The 17,905-nt window shown below is 36.0% G+C and overlaps 1 protein-coding gene across 2 annotated transcripts in view; it reads left to right on the forward strand.

The window, feature by feature from the left end:
- PKN2 (protein kinase N2) overlaps nt 1-17,905 on the forward strand; it is a 194,808-nt gene that overhangs the window by 165,993 nt on the left and 10,910 nt on the right. For both annotated transcript variants that reach the window (XM_049879693.1, XM_049879694.1), the window contains 6 exons: nt 4,261-4,437; nt 8,926-8,988; nt 10,455-10,531; nt 13,815-13,957; nt 17,424-17,531; nt 17,740-17,820. In XM_049879693.1, the coding sequence (XP_049735650.1) occupies nt 4,261-4,437; nt 8,926-8,988; nt 10,455-10,531; nt 13,815-13,957; nt 17,424-17,531; nt 17,740-17,820 (649 nt within the window). The remainder of the gene's footprint in view (nt 1-4,260; nt 4,438-8,925; nt 8,989-10,454; nt 10,532-13,814; nt 13,958-17,423; nt 17,532-17,739; nt 17,821-17,905) is intronic.

A 17,905-nucleotide genomic window follows, 5' to 3' on the forward strand; every position in this document is an offset into this window, starting at 1 on the left:
CAGCTCACTGTTGTCGTTAGGTACTGTTGAGTCAGTTCTGACTCATAGCAACCCCATATACAACAGAACGAAACACAGCCCAGTCCTGCGCCATCCTCATCATTGTTGCTATGTTTGAGCCCACTTTTGCATCCGCTGTCATATTTTGAGTGTCTTCTAACCTGAGGGGCTCGTCTTCCAGCACTCTATCAGACAGTGTCCTGCAGCTATTAACAAGGTTTTCACTGGCCAGTTTTTTCAGACATAGACTGCCAGGTCCTTCTTGCTAGTCTGTCTGAGTTTGGAAGCTCCACTGAAACTTGTCCATCATGGGCGATCCTGCTGGTATTTTAAATAACGGTAGCATAACTTCCAGCATCACAGCAACGTGCAAGCCACTACAGTACAACAAACTGACAGACAAGTGATGGCTGTTTCTAAGTAAGAATGTTATTGTAATGCCTCTTCACTCAGCCACTTTTTCTTGCCAATTCATAATTCAAGACAACAGAATAGGGCTGGGAGTATATTTTTGGCATCATAGAACAAAACACAGCTACGTAGCTCATACAGAATTCAATCCGTGGCCTTAGCCTTATTAATGACGTGGGTTTCTACTGACTAAAATAGGTTAATGTAGTTTTTAAGTTTCTAGCATATCTAATAATAATCTGAACTATGAAGGAAGTGCACAAAAAATGTTAGGATGGAGCTGTCCATTTAGTCGCGGAGACAAAACACAAATACATTAAATATGTAAATAAGAGGCTTGACATATTTGAGTTAGAAATAAGCAATACAGGCAATAGCAGTTCACTGAAAGGAGGAAATCATGGTAAGCTGATTGATTTAAGTGAGGCTTTATAAAAGCAGTTGAATCTGTGCTATTCTTTGGCAGACAAAAGGTATTTGGGAATATGGAGAGGAGAGAAAGGACAATCTAGACAGAAGTGTTCTGGACAGAGTGAATAAAGTTTTAAAAGTTTGAATAGGATTGGATTGTTCCATGGACCCATAAAGAGAATGTACTAATTAAGTAAGATTGGGACAAGTTAAAGACCCTTGTGGAGTGGCTTTTGTGTGTGTGTGCTATAAAATACTTAAAATTATTTTAAGGCCTTTGTCCTTTTTCTTTGTCCTAAGATATCTATCCACTATTGCCAGTCCTCATCAACTTCAGTTTTAATGAATAACATAACACCCTTAAAACCATTTGAAGAAGTATTTTATCAGCGAGTTTCAATCTTTTACACCATTTACATCTTCAACATAGGTCTGACCTAACACCTCTCGTTGCAAATAATGATTCTCAACAAGCACCTCATCCAATTGAAAAATAGTACTCACTCATAAATACAAACCGTTGACAAAGACTGTGTTTGTCATCTGTTGTTGTTAGGTGCCGTAGAGTTGATTTCAACTTGTAGGGGCCCCATATGACAGAGTAGAACTGCCCCATAGGATCTCCTATGCTATAATCTTTACAGAAGCAGGTTACCACATCTTTCTGCTGCAGAGCCGCTGGGTGAGTTCCAACTACTGCTTGGCTGCTAACCTTAACCGTTGTGCCACTAGGGTTCCTCGTTGTCATCTACTTGAACCCAAAACATTGTACCAGTTTTGTCTGATTCATCTGGATATTTAATCTACATTAGCCAAAATTAAGATTACCTTCATAAACCAGGCATTTTAATACCCATTTTATAGCTCTTGCCCAAAGCAATTTTTAGGACATTATTATCCAATAAAATTTAGGTGGTGATGAAAATAATGGAAGCTATTACCTTTCCTTTTAATCTTCTATGAATTTATTTCTCTTAATGTTTGAATTTGTGGTAACATTTAGAAATTTGGCCAAAACTTACAAAAAATATGTGTAAACACGAGCTTAAGGTTTTTAAAACAATTACAGTGGAGTTTCTGTTTCTAACTATGTATAAAATTCAGAACAGACTGTGTAAAGTCAAGGGGTAGGAGTTCATCTAGAATGTGACAGTATTAAATGGAGCTGTATTTACTATCAGTATTTAAAAATGAACAGGTATTTGGGTTCATAACCCAAAAGACAACTATACTAACAGAGCATTAAAAATTCTATACTGCTGGAAGCGCCATAGACATATCCAAACTCCCTGAGGGACCGAATTGCTGGGCTGAGGGCTGTGGGGACTGTGGTCTCAGGGAACTTTTAGCTCAGTTGTCATAACATAGTTTATAAAGAAAATGTTCTACATTCTAATTTGATGAGTAGCTTCTGGGGTCTTAAAAGCCTGTGAGTGGCCATCTAGGATACTGCACTGTTCTCACCCCTTCAGGAGCAAGGAAGAATGAAGAAAATTAAAGATACAAGGGAAAGGTTTGTCCAGAGGACTAATGGACCACATCTACCATGGCCTCCACCAGACTGAGGCCAGTATAACTAGATGGTGCCCGGCTACCACCACTGACTGCTCTGACAAGGATCACAATAGAGGGTCCTGGACAGAGCTGGAGAAAAATGCAGAACAAAGTTCTAACTCAAAAAGAAAGATCTGACTTGCTGGCCTGACAGGGACTGGAGAAACCGTGAGAGTATGCAACATGGCCATCCTTTCAGCTCAGTAACGAGGTCACTCCTGAGTTCATCGTTCAGCCAAAGATGGACAGGCCCATAAAACAAAACGAGACTAAAGGGGCACACTGTCCCAGGAGTAGGGACTAGGAGGTGGGAGGGGACACAAAAGCTGGTAATAGGGAACCCAAGGTTGAAAAGAGTGTTGACATGTCGTAGGGTTGTCAGCCAGTGTCATAGAACAATATGTGTACTGACTGTTTAATGAGAAACTAGTTTGTTCTGTAAACCTTAGTGTAAAGTACAATGAAAAAAAAAAAACAACTTTTTTTTTAACTCCATGCTGCTTTATACAACAGGTAGACTTTTAAATGTCTTCAAAATTATATTCATTTTTTTTAGATTCATTGCAGCACAGTTTGGGAACCCAAATAAATACTTTATCTTTGAAATTAGTATTTTTTTTAATTAGTTCTTTCTCAGAAGACCCAAAAGAGAGCAGGATCATTGTCTTCTGACATCGGAGTTTTATTTTGGCATTTTGGAATAAACAAACAAATGAAAACTAAGCAGAATTTTCCCTTAAAAAAAATTTAATGATGTCAATTTTTGGCTCTAATCTCAAAAATAAAGAATGTGTGTATTTTCTTTTAGAAACATGAATATCTAATTATTAAGAAAGTATGACCTGTTGGTATCTTTATTTTGGTCAAGTACTGAAAGTAAATCAATTAAAGTTCGATTTAAATAATATTTTGCCTAGTTTTCTTCTACTTTGAGTTTTAAGTCAAGTTGATTAAAAAATGTTTTCAGGGAAGAAACAATGATTTGTTTTGCCGTTTGGGTAGAATTAATGTTTCAGAGTCAATTCATTTGACCTCTGTTCTTTGTAGCAGCTAGTCATAATTCTTAGAGGGAAAGTTTGTGATCGCAGTAGATTTTCCTGTGTTATTATAGAAAAATTACATAACCCTGAAGTAGCTTCCTTGAAGAATGCTGTAGAATTCTCTATGTAGCCATTTTATTTTCCATAATTTAGGTTTATTTTAGTAAACTTCACTAAATAAAATCTATTTTAATTTTTTAATTAAAAAATTTTGAGTCAGCCTTCTAAATTAAAATTTTATGCAGAATTAAACCAGTTATATCTATACCTTTCAACAGTATGTTTTATGTAATAAATTGAATATTTTAGTTTATGAATTATAAACACTATCCTTGAAATAATCTTGGTCACAAGGTCTAAAATTTTTAGATTATGCTTAAGGTCGCTATGTTCTCTGATCGATTCTTGATAAAATTTCATGATTCATCTCTAATTACGCCCTTTTTTAATTAAATATATTGGCTATAAAAAAGGGCGTAATTAGAGATGAATCATGAAATTTTATCAAGAATCGATCAGAGAACATAGCAACCTGAAGCACTGGGGTTCGGGTTTTATAGCCAATATCCATATGCTGCATGCTACTCTTATCAATATGAACTCTGTAATCATTATATTATGCTAATGATATTTTAGTTTTAATCAAAATATTTCAATTAAAGTTGTTTATATCAAGTAGAAGGTTTGCATACCATATATAGGAAAACTAAGATGAGTTTTATGGGTTTAAGAGTATAATAATTCAGAAATTTTCTTATTTTAGGGTTTAGTAATTTTCCAAGAATGTTATTTGCAACTAGAGCTTTTTTTTTATCTATTGATTTTTAAATGTTTTCTTTTGCAGCCTCATGTGTGAAAAAAGAATCTTTGAAACTGTGAATAGTGTAAGGCATCCCTTTTTGGTGAACCTTTTTGCATGTTTCCAAACCAAAGAGCATGTTTGCTTTGTAATGGAATATGCTGCCGGTGGGGACCTAATGATGCACATTCATACTGATGTCTTTTCTGAACCAAGAGCTGTGTGAGTATGCTTTAGACATTTCTGTAGTTTTCCCATGACTGATTTCTTTCTGGAAAGGAAAAGAGCTTCTGTGAACTTTAGAGCTTTTTACTGGAAAATGTATCTCTGCAAGCAATATTAGAGCTCCTTACTTAACCTTTTTGCTATGCATAGATGTCTTTACTCTTTTGTCCATGTTGAAAGTATCATAGATTAGCCTAAATCTCACTTGATAATTTAGATACATAATTTGGGTTCATTTTAGTAAATTTTCATCTTTTTTTTCTATTAGATTTTCTCCTTAGGGAATGCCATTGAGGCCCATGGCTTTGAATACAAACGATGCCCTAATATCATTGTTAAGTGAAAAAACAAAGTGCAGAACAGTCTGTAGTATATATCTGTATAAAATATTTATATTTACATTTTTAAGGGAATTTTAAAAATACATAATGGTATTTGCTTGCCTGTGCTTATGATGTCTCTGAAAGAATACAAAAGAAATTGGTAGGTAAGCCTTTATTGCCACCAAGGAAAGGGGTAGAAAGCAGACATTTCACCCTAAAACCTTTTTTGTAGTTTTCGAAGTTGATATATGGTGGTTTTGCTCATTCAAATAAATAATAGTAAACACTTGAAATATATATATCTGTATTATTATCCCAGTTTTATAGCTCTTAACTGACATTTGTGTAGTACTTTTACTCCTTCATTTAATTCTCATCGTACCCATTAGAGGTATATAGAGCAGATAGTAGTAGTACTGTCATTAACTTTCAACATTCAGATAAGGAAATAGGGATTAGTGCTAATGGGTAGTTAAGCATTCAAAAAGGAGGCAAAAGCCAAGAAGTAGAGAAAGACTACCAATAATTGATTTTCTGAATATAAAAAAATCAAAAGCAGGGCATGTTCATCATGCTGGCACTGTGCTAACTGCCAGGGGAATTTGTTTTTGTTTTGTTGTGCTTTGTTTTTGTTTTTTAAAGCAATAGGTATTGCAGTTCTGCCTTAATAGACATTTATTTTTCTGAGGATACAAATCATATACAAATGAAACAATTATGCCCAGTGAAATTCATGGATAAAATGCTACATTGCAGTACCTCAAAGCTAATCAATCCTCTCATCATTCAGGTCTCAGCCCAAATGCCGTTTCTTTAGAAGGTCCTTTTCTGAGTGCCCTATCCGAAATACCACCACTCTACTAATCTTGAAATCAAGTCTGTCTGTTCTACTTCCTATTGTGTTTTTTTCATAGCACTTTATTTCTACCTGAAATCATCTTGTTTGTATTTTGTTTTGTTTTTTTTACGTGTGTGTGTGTGTGTGCGCTTTAGCTAAAACTTTACGGAGCAAATTAGTTCTCATTCAACAATTTTGTACATAAATTGTTTTGTGACATTGGTTGCAATCCCTACAGTGTGTCACCACTCCCCTTCCACACCCCACTTCCCCATTTCTGTCCATTCTTTTTTCCTGTCCCGTTCTATCTTCTCATCACTGCTTTTGGGCAGGTGTTGCCCCATTGGTCTTGTATACGTGATTGAACTAAGAAGCACGTTCTTCAGGTGTATTACTGTTTTTTTTTTTTTATAGACCTGTCTAAGTTGGTTAAAGGGCAAATTTGGGAGTGGCTTCAGTTCTGAGTTGAAAGGGTTTCTGGGGGCCATAGTCTCAATGGGTCCTCCAGTCTCTGCCAGACCAGTAAGTCTGGTCTTTTTTGTGTGAATTTGAGTTTCATTCTGCATTTTTCTCCTGCTCTGGCTGGGACCCTCTACTGTGATCCCTGTCAGAGTGGTTGGTGGTGATAGCTAGGCACCATCTAGTTCTTCTGGGCTCAAGCTGGTGGAAGCTGTGGTACTTGTGGTCCATTAGTCCTTTGTACTAATATTTCCCTTGTGTCTTTGATTTTCTTCATTCTCCGTTACTCCAGATGGGATGAGACCAATAGATATACCTTAGATGGCTGTTCGCAAGCTAAGACGCCAGACGCTACTCACCAAAGTTGGATGTAGAATGTTTCCTTTGTGCACTTTGTTATGCCAGTTGACCTAGATGACCTGCATGACCGTGGCCCCGGCCCTCAGCCCCAATAACGCAATCCTTCGGGGTTTGGATGTGTCTATGAAGCTTCTGTGTGTGTTTTATGTTTTTGTTGAGTGCCCCCCCGCCTCACTAAAGGGAGGAACAAGGACCATGCCTATCTTGTTTACCAGCAAAGCACTTAGAAGAATGCCTGACACATAATAGGCAATCAGTGAATTTTTATTGGTTGAGATTATGGAATCAAAATTAGTTTTGATTCCTAGCCTTGCTATTTTCTAGCTAGCTACGTGTCTTTAAACAAATTACGTACTCTCTGAACTTCATTTTCTACTTTTGTTAAATATCTTAAAGGCTTGATTTGAAGATTAAGCTGATAAATGAAAATATTTAACATGGCACCTGTCATATATAAGCACTCAGTAAAGTATATTTTTTAAATAGTGTATCCAGTTTATTGACAAAGAAATCAAGATATTTTTATAATTGTTATAATGTTGTCTTGCCACTGAAATAAGTTCACTAAAAAATTATGTATAAAAATAACTGCCTTAAAACAATTCTAGATCACATTTGTTAAAGCAGACTTCAGCTAAATTTTTTCATTTCTGATAATTATATAAGATATAATGTATAATCAAATATTTATAAATAATACATTTTAAAATTCTCCCAAGTTTTGGTCCCATTTTTTAAAAATAAACACAAAACACTACTGTATTATCTACATCTACATATAAATGTATTCTAAAAGTTTGTGACAACATATACCAAATGGATAAGAGTAATTATCTCTATGGATGGTAGTGGAGTTGGGATGAGATAGAGAGTTAGATGAATGACATATTGATAATAATTATATTTTGTAAAGAGAAAATTCATGTATTCCTTGTATGATTAAGAATTAATTCTCCTAACTATCTCCTTACAGGCTATTTTATACTGAAGACAGATCTTCGTTTTAAAATTTATTCATTTATTTATTCCCTTCCTCCCTTATTGAATAAGTCTACTGTGTTTCAGACATTATGCTAGGCTTTTAGGATAAAGCCAAAAAAAAAACCAAACCTGTTGCCATCGAGTCAATTCTGACTAGGTATTTAGGATATAACACTGAAAAAGATAAACATGGACCTAGCCTCAAGAGCTAATTTTCTAGTTTGGTCCGAGTTTTCTTGACATTCAAACTAATGTATCCAATTTTCGGTCTCTCTGCCTGCCTCATAAGCAATGCAAAGTCAACATGTCTAAGGCGAAACTCATTTTTTCCATAAAATTTTAGCTATTTCTATATTTCTTTACTTGTTCATTCTACCTTGAGCATCATCCTCAGCTCTTCCCTCTCCCTCATGCTCTACAGCTAATGAGTCTCCAAGCCTTGTCATGTTAATTTTTAACTTTCCCGTGACTCCATCTCTTACCCTCTTTGTTGGCCCCACTACTTTGGAGGTTGTCATGGTCTTCCATCTGTACTATTATAATAGCCTTAACCCAAGCCCACTGCCGTCGAGTTGATTCCGACTCATAGCGACCCTGTAGGACAGACTAGAACTGCCCCGTAGAGTTTCCAAGGAGCTTGCCTCTGTACTTCTACCCCAACCTCTACACTGTTGTTGTTAGGTGCCGTCGAGTTGGTTCTGACTCATAGCAACCCTGTGCAACAGAACAAGCTGCCTGATCCTGCACCATCCTCGCAGTCACTGCCACGTTTAAGCCCATTGTTGCAGCCACTGTGTCAGTCCATCTCGTTGAGGGTCTTCCTCTTTTTCGCTGACCCTCTACTTTACCAAGCTTTATGTCCTTCTCCAGGGACTCGTCCCTTTTGACAACATGTCCTAAGTGTGTGACACTACTATCAGAAAAATCTCTTTAAAATATAAGTCTGACCATTCTCCCCTGATTAAAATAGTTTGATTCTCTATAACTAAAACATTTCAGTTTCCATAATATGACAATCGAGGTTGTTCACAGCATGACCCCAGCCTGTCTTTCAAGCCTCATCCCCCACTTCTTCTTCCCCACTTACACAAATCCATTACTCTAGTCACACCAGACTTGTCATTGTTTGTCAAACATGTTATGCTTTTTATACTTCTGTTCCATTTTCATGCTTTTCCCTCTTAGAGGAATGCCTTATATCTCCCCCCACAATACTTTTACCTGTCACTCTTCCCTTCTGCACTTATGGCTCATTGTAATTGTTCTTGCAGAACCAGATCAAATATCTGCTCTAAAGTCTTGAGTAACTGTACCAGAGTTAGTGGCTTTTAGTGGAGAGACTGTATTTTTGTCATTTTAATTTCTCCCCATAATCTAGCGCAATGTCTGGCACACAGTTAGTACTAGATAAATATTTGCGAAATTAACTAACTACAGAGTTCATCTTTGAAGCATAAAAATATAAACTGGGATCCAAGAACGGCAAAATTTATTAAATTTCTTTTGATTTAATTCTTCGAACAGATTTTATGCTGCATGCGTAGTTCTTGGATTGCAGTATTTACATGAACACAAAATAGTTTATAGGTAAGTAAGTTTTTGATACATTCTAGTAGTTTGCTTTTGTGTGAATTAAAGATAATTAAGAAGGATATTTTATGTTTAGCCAACTTATTTCTCTTTCATATGTGATCCAAAACCTAAAAACTTCAAAATTCCATTTAGAAAGACATGTGGTTAATATAACTAAATGATGAGCTTTTGTTCCTGATCCTCCCTAATCAGTCAAATTATGAGTCAGCCTATCATAACAGAATTCACCATTGATACTCACCCTAGTGAATATTTTGCATTTAACTGATACACTGCAGAAAACTACTCTAAACCACTCAAAATGTGTCCATGATGAGATAAGTAACTTGTTTCAGAGTGTAAGATATCACATTGCTTCCTTCATGAAGAAAGTCATGCTATCAGCTGGACCTAATGACATAGCAGTATACCTGGTGACATAGCTGATTTATGTACTAGCATAAGCTGCTTATCGAATTGCAGACCAATAACAAATAGTTCATTGCCTAGCAGCCTATGGATAGCACTGCTCTGTTGTTATTGTTCTTAGGTGCCATTGAGTTTATTCCGACTCATAGCAACCCCATATGACAGTAGAACTGCCTCATAGGGTTTCCTTGCATGTAATCTTTATGGAAGAAGATTGCCAGATCTTTCTCCCATGGAACCACTGGGTGGGTCTGAACCACCAACTTTTTGTTAGCAGTCAAGGACCTAAGCACTTGCACCACCAGGGCTCCTTAGCAGTGCTCTAGACTCGATTATCAGATCGAGTAACACTACTTAAGACTAAAGAAATTATAAGAAGGCCATCCAGAATTAGGAGGCTAACCATTTAACATCAGTTTAGTGGTAGAATTCTCATCTTCCGTGCAGGAGAGCCAGGTTCGATTCCTGGCCAATGCACCTCATGCGAAGCCACACCCATGTGTCACTGGTAGCTTCCGTGTTGCTGTGATGCTGGACAGGTTTCAGCAGAGTTGCCAGACGAAGATGGACTAGGAAGAAAGACCTGGTGATGTACTTCCAAAAATTAGCCACTGTAACCTCATGGATCACAAAAGTCCATTCTGCAGCCATTCATGGGAATGATGCAGGATCCGCAGCATTTTGTTTCATTGTGCATAGGGTCACCATGTGTTGGGGGTCGACTAAATGGCAGCTAATAACAACACAGTAAACACAGGTTTATTCAAACTTCAAGTTTCCTTACCTACTTAAAAAGATGAAATATTTCTTTTTTAAATATATTATTCCTTGTCTGTATAACAGGGAAACTATTACGCAAAGTAAAAACTTGACAAAAGAAAAATTAACATTTATAATACAGTATTTAAATCTCAAGTCATAACTTGGAGAACCTGTTTTTAGTAAAGAGAATATAGGGCTCCTGTTGAAATGATTTTTTTTTTTACTACATTATCTACTGACATTATTGATTTTTTTTTTTTTTTTTTTGTATTTTCTTTCATCCTGAACAGAGATTTGAAATTGGATAACTTATTGCTGGATACTGAGGGCTTTGTGAAAATTGCTGATTTTGGTCTTTGTAAAGAAGGTAATTGGATGTTTAAAGTTCCTTTTCTAATAGGTTGCTATTTCTTTGTGTTCTGGTAGTTTTGGGATTTGTCCATGGAAAGCCAAAAATATTTTGAACTTTGGTTTATTCTCTATTAAGACATTGTGGATTGTTCATGTAACCTAATTACCACATTACTAAGAATTTATTCTATGAATGTAAATGTGTTTAGGTTCCCAGAAATCATAGCGTAAGACTAAGATTCTCTATGTATGATTAATAATTCTTTCACTGCTCTAATAAAAGTGTTAAACACCTAATTGTTCACTCTACTGGGACTGTACAGAGTGAGTTATATAGGCTAAATAACTTCTTTCCAGCTTTTTTAAGACTTTTAACATTTTCATATAGAAAAAAATATGTATATATGTGTCTATCAGAATTGCTTCCTACATATTCGGAAGTAAATAAATAAGTAAACTGGGAAAATTTGAAGTCGGAGTTACCAGGGTTGAATCCACCTCTGCCACGTACCTGCTGTGTGTCTTTGGGCAAGCTTTTTTTTAACCTTTTTGGGTCAGTTTTCTCAACTATAAAATCTGTGTAACCCCTCATGTTTAGGAGTACTAGGAACATCAGAAATAAAACATCTAGCACAATGCCTAACATATAGTAAATAGGTATTCTTATCATTACATTTAATACACTGTTATTATTGTAACTAACTGTCTTCCCCTCTACATTGCTGGCTTCTTGTTTCTAACTTAGCTTTGTTTCCATAGCATATATAGCACAGTGCTTGGCACATTGTAAGTATTCAGTAAATGTTCAGTTAATAAGTAATTGGGTGAATTAATGAACTATGTAAATATATGTCTACACACTGACCTTCTAATTGTTGAATCCAGTAAAAACTGTTTCTCCTTTTGGACTTTTCTGTACTGGACATTGTTGTTTTAAATTCTTTTATTCCTTAGGGTCTGTTCTTTGTCCACTGCTCTTCACTGTAGTGTCGAATTATCAACTATATTCTGATCACGCCCCAATCTCTTACTTACCCTGTGAGTTCCAAACACATATATTCAACTAGCTGCCCAACATATCTACCTGAATTGTCAATAGGCATCCCAAACCTATACAAACAAAAATAGTTTCTTCTCTTCAAGTGGTCTAGCTCTTAGTTGATAGCACTGTCTCCCACTGAAAATGTGTAATTATCCTGGACTGTATCCTCTCTTCATTCAGTTATTCACCGAATTCTGCTGATGTGCCCCTCCTGAATATTTCTTAAATGTGTCCTTTCTCCTACTACTGTCAAACAGTGTCTTTTTTTGACAATACCACTGTAGTAGCTTCCTCACCATTCTTTCCTGTCTCTAATCTTTTTCTCCTTCAAATCAGTCTGCCATGCAGTTGCTAAAACAGTAAAGGGGCCCATATGAATACACATCTGACCATGGCACACCCCTCTGAAAACCCTTCCTGATCTGTCAGCTTACTTCTTCAGCCCTCTCTCTTGCTGCTCTAGCAACAGCGAATTGCTTATAGCCTATGTCTCTCCATCACTGTCATCCATCCCAACTCTGTTTACTGATTAACAGCTACTCATCCTTCAGACTTAACTCAGATGTCATCTCCTGAAAAAAGTTATCTGAAACTCCTCTACTGCTGCCATAATGCCCAAGTCTGCTTTAGGAGTCCTTCTTCAGTGTTTCCATAATATCTTGCTGTTACCATGTCAGAGAAGTGAGTTTTACTCATCTTTGTGTTCCCACCACTTAGCATAGATGCCTGGAACCTAATGCATACTCTGAAAATATGTTACTGAGTGACCAGACTTTGAAAATGTGTTTTTCTTCATCATCATAAAAATATAATAGTATAATACAATAGTAATAGCTAACAATTAACTGGCCTGTACTGCCATATGTCTCATATGCATGGTCTGTTCTAATCCTCTTAACAATCTTATGAAGTTAAGTGAGTACGATAGCTCCAATGTACAGATAAGGAAATTTAGGCATAGAGAGGTTAGATAACTTTCCCAAGCTCTCACAGCTAACCAGTGGCAAAGCTGAAATTTAAACCCAGGTCTTTGTGATTCCAGAGCCTGTTGTAACCACTGCCATGGAGTTTTGCCAGTTTGAAGTCCTCTCTAATTGGGCCTGCTTTCAGCTTCCTTAAAAAATACCAGTGTAAGAAATTTATTGGAACAAATGAAATATGGAAACTGTATTACTGTAATAGACATAATATATGCATATTACATTTAAATGTCACAGATTTTTTGAGTATAAAGAAGACAAAGTAAAAATTTGGAGTAGTTGTATCCTGAAAGTATGCCATATATAATATATTCTAGTTGTGAACAGAGCACAGAATAAAAAACCAAGAAACATTAGTTCTATTTCTCTTAACTTTCTTCCTAATCTTGGCCAAGGCACTTAAAAGACTAATGTAGAATTTTTATACATATTATATTAACTCCTTTAAAAAATAATATTGTACTGAAAAAAAATTGCAATGTGAAAGAAATTTTGCCCCCTCGCGCACCGCTCCCACCAAAAAAAAAAAGACCCTTTCACCCTAATGTCGTAATTTTTCTAATTATACCCTTCAAGTCTTGGTCCATAGACATACAAATTCATTTATGTTTTTAAATCATTGGATGTGCACACCTTTTTAAAAATAGAATTGAGAGCTTTTCTTTCAAGTTTTTTCATAAGATGATTCTTAGAAATGGCTTCAGACACTTTGGAATACATGGAGCCATTATCTTCAATATATAGAATACGTATTTGATTAATATGTTATTAAATTATGGAAAACATATGTTGGAAAATCAGTTAACTAAAATATTAATACCATATCACTATATGACACATTTGGTCAACATCTGATTTTTCAACGGTTTCCTTTTTCAATTTCTAAATTGCTATCATTTTTATAATGAACTAAATAAATCTATTTAAAAGATTGAATTGGAAAGATGGTAGAAATTAAAGCCCCTGATCAGTTTGTTTGTTTTTAACTTCTTAGCAACCCTTGTAATGACAAGAAAGAGAAAGTGACTAAAATGAAGCATGAGAATTTTATTTTTACCCATTAATTAGATAATATAGTTGCTGTTGCACACTTTTTTTCTATACCAATCCTCAGCATTTTCTTTAAAAATCTTGGGTATGCCTGAGTTTGGTCACCATGTACAAATGTGCAACTTTAATTTTGCTTCCTACGGATATTTTCTAACTTTTATAGAAAGACATTAGATTTTTTTTTTTTTCTTTTTGCTAACAAATATTTAAATGTTCCTCTTTTTCAGGAATGGGATATGGGGATAGAACAAGCACATTTTGTGGCACTCCTGAATTTCTTGCCCCGGAAGTATTAACAGAAACATCCTACACAAGAGCTGTAGATTGGTGGGGACTTGGTGTACTCATATATGAAATGCTGGTTGGTGAGGTAAGCAGTGTAAAATAGGTAAGAGAGGAGAAGAAAGATGATTGAGAGAACAAAGCATGTGATTTATAAAGCTACCTAATATGTTTCCAGCATAAATGGAACTTGAGTTTTATAAATATTCAGTATACTAGTAATTGGCTATGTTTCTATGATGTCTTCACTTTTTATTTTAGATTTTTATATAACCTGTGGAATGCATTCCAGTTCCTTGAAAATAGTTCCTTAATTTCAGTATTGCTATGATTATATTTTATTATTTTAAGACACAGTCATACATGACTGATGACTTCATGGGGATTAGAATAGCAACAAGACTAATGAAAAGAATGTACTCTTTGTCTATAATGAAGAGTACTATGCATTGATCTAAAATAAATGCTGTCATAAATAAATTATGGTACATTCACACAATGGAATACTACGCATCGATAAAGAACAGTGACGAATCTCTGAAACATTTCATAACATGGAAGAACCTGGAAGGCATTATGCTGAGTGAAGTTAGTCAGATGCAAAAGGACAAATACTGTATAAGACCACTATTATAAGTTCTTGAGAAATAGTATAAACTGAGAAGAACACATTCTTGTGGTTACGAGAGCGGGGAGGGAGGGTGGGAGGGTTATTTACTGATTAGTTAGTAGGTAAGAACTACTTTAGGTGAAGGGAAGGCCAATACTCAATACACAGAAGGTCAGCTCAACTGGACTGGGCCAAAAACAAAGAAGTTTCCAGGATAAACTGAATGCTTCGAAGGTCAGCAGAGCAAGGGCAGGGGTTTGGGAACTATGGCTTAAGGGGATTTCTAAGTCAATTGGCATAATAAACTCTATTATGAAAATATTCTGCATCCCACTTTGAAGTGTGGCATCTGGGGTCTTAAATGCTAACAAGCGGCCATCTAAGATGCATCAATTGGTCTTAACCCACCTGGATCAAAGGAGAATGAAGAACACCAAGGTCACAAGATAACTATAAGCCCGAGACAGACAGGGCCACATGAACCAGAGACTTACATCATCCTGAGACCAGAAGAACTAGATGGTGCCCGGCCACAACTGATGACTGCCCTGACAGGGAACACAACAGAGAACTCCTGAGGGAGCAGGAGAACAGTGGGATGCAGACCCCAAATTCTCATAAAAAGACCAGACTTAATGGTCTGACTGAGACTAGAGGAATCCCGGCGGTCATGGTCCCCAAACCTTCTGTTGGCCTGGCACAGGAACCATTCCCGAAGACTACTCATCAGACGTGGAAGGGACTGGACAATGGGCTGGAGAGAGATGCTGATGAAGAGTGAGCTACTTGTATCAGGTGGACACTTGAGACTGTATTGGCATCTCCTGTCTGGAGGGGAGATGGGAGGGTAGAGAGGGTTAGAAACTGGCAAAACAGTCCCGAGAGGAGAGACTGGAAGAAGGGAGCGGGCTGACTCATTATGGGGAGAGTAAATGGGAGTATATAGTAAGGTGTATATAAGCTTATATGTGACAGACTGACTTGATTTGTAAACTTTCACTTAAAGCACAATAAAAATTATTTAAAAAAATAAAAATGAAATAAATGCTGTCTCCAAAAACAGTGGCATAGAGTTAAAAATATTAACTTTTTTATTCCTATTGTTTTCTTAGATTAAGTTTTATACACAGAAATTGTTACTATTTAGGAAATAGTGATATCAAATAAATCAGTAATAAGAGACTAATATACTGTGTTATAAATCATTAGAAATGATTGAGTTAGTATGAATTGGGGATCAGTAAATCTTTGACAAATAATTGAAATCTATTAGAGGAACTTGATGACCTAGAGATGCAAGCAGAATTATCTTTTAGTATTGGCTCATTGTTCTGCCAGTTTCGCCAGTGCGAGCAACCTTCCTTGTACATTCAAGGCATGGATAAGTTAAGAGCTGAATGAGTAAATGACTAAGTTACTGAAGGTCAGAAATTTCTGAAGTTTTGCTCACTGCTTGTCATTTAGTGAACAAAAAAATAACACATGTTAGTTCATCCAAATAGATAGCACCTTTTGGTATGTCAAACTGGAGTGAATACTCTGGAAAAAGAAGTAGCTAATTAAAATGGTATTTACCATATGCTGAACACTGTTCTATGTGCTTTATAAATATTAGCTTGTTTAATTTTATAGCAATATTGGCCTTATGCCCTTTTTCATGTGCATAAACAGAGACACACTCACACAATTCTCAAGTGATAGAGTTGAGATTTTAACCCTGGCATTCTGGCTTCAGAACCTATTTCTAAACCATTATGCTTTGCAGCCTCCTGGCTAATGTGTTGAATCCACCCAGCTTTGTTTCTTATTCTTAAGATCAATAATCCAAATCTGAAATTTAGAAAAACTCCTATATGGTATTTTAGGATAGAAAGATTTATTTTAACCCTATTCCATAGTGGTCTCTACTTTCTAAGAGTGCCAAAGTCATATTTGACAGCTAAGTTTTCAGCATAGTTGACTGTTCATCCCTTTGCACATCAAATTGTTATGCTGAATAGAACATAGCTACGTTGTGACTCAGGGTCATTATGGTCATTAGGAGCAATGATTTTAATGTTATGCTTACTAAAATGCCTCCAAGACCTATTGTAGTGTCGGGGCATTAAATATGCCTAGAACTGTATGCTTAAGAGTTTTTCAGTATGATTTTGTTGGCAGCTGCTTCTTGGTGCAGTCATTCTGCCTGCTAATCTCTAATTCTGTTTTGCTACCGTTAATTTGCTGTTGACTTTGAAATCCAAAGCACATCCGTATTTGATATATATATATATATCCACTATTGCCCTTCTGTTGTGGCACTTACCATATGTGCCTTACCTGTTTTCTTTTGTATTTTCACAAGATTGAGCTTTTTGAGGGACTGTGTCTATTATACGGATATCCCTCCACTATCTAGTATGCGGAGCCCTGGTGGTGAAGTGGTTAAGAGCTCAGGCTGCTAACCAAAAGGTCAACAGTTCAGATCCACCAGCCGCTCTTTGGAAACCTTAAGGGGCAGTTCTGCTGTGTTCTATAAGGTCACTGTGAGTGGCACACAATAACAACAACAACATCTAGTATGCACTCTCAGTACTGACTAGCAGGATACAGTAATAATTGAATGAAATAAAATTGAATGGAGTGGCAGGAACTCGAATGGAATAAAATTAAAGAAAAAATGAAATATAGTACATGATATGATGGTATGACCAAGTTTGGTAGAAGGGTCTGTAAAATAAGTTTAAAGAGAATTTTAGTAAGAGTGTATGGCATGACTTTGGGGTAATAGATAAATATCTGTTGTGGCTTTTTGTAGTCTTTGTTGCTGCTTTTATTGTTTTGGTGAGATTTCCTTTTTTGCGTTGTTTTCATTTTTACTTCCTGGATCTTGGTTGTAATTTGGATAGATGAGATCTTACTGTATTGAAACTCATTTCAACTTACTCAAAGCTATTTCTTCCAGTCTCCCTTTCCTGGTGATGATGAAGAGGAGGTTTTTGACAGTATTGTAAATGATGAAGTAAGGTATCCAAGGTTCTTATCTACAGAAGCCATTTCCATAATGAGAAGGGTAAGAATTAATGGTTTGTAAATTATTTAAATTTTTTATATTGAAAATTTCCAAGTAAAGCTTTAGAAGTTGTTTTTCAATTCACAGAAGTTGCATGGTTTAGGCAGACACATAAAGAAGAAGACATCTAAATCTTTAAAAATTATGAGAATCGTTATCAATGAAGTTATTGGTTTTATTTTAACTTTTGTATTTTACGTTGTGTTAGCTGTTAAGAAGAAATCCTGAGCGGCGCCTTGGAGCCAGTGAGAAAGATGCTGAAGATGTAAAAAAGCACCCATTTTTCCGGGTAAGAATGAAAGTTTAAATTTTTTTATGAAATTAAAACAGTTTAGGAGTAGGAAACTAAACTGATCATTTTATATTTTGTGATC

This window comes from Elephas maximus, chromosome 3, assembly GCF_024166365.1.
Source record: "Elephas maximus indicus isolate mEleMax1 chromosome 3, mEleMax1 primary haplotype, whole genome shotgun sequence".
NCBI lineage: Eukaryota > Metazoa > Chordata > Mammalia > Proboscidea > Elephantidae > Elephas > Elephas maximus.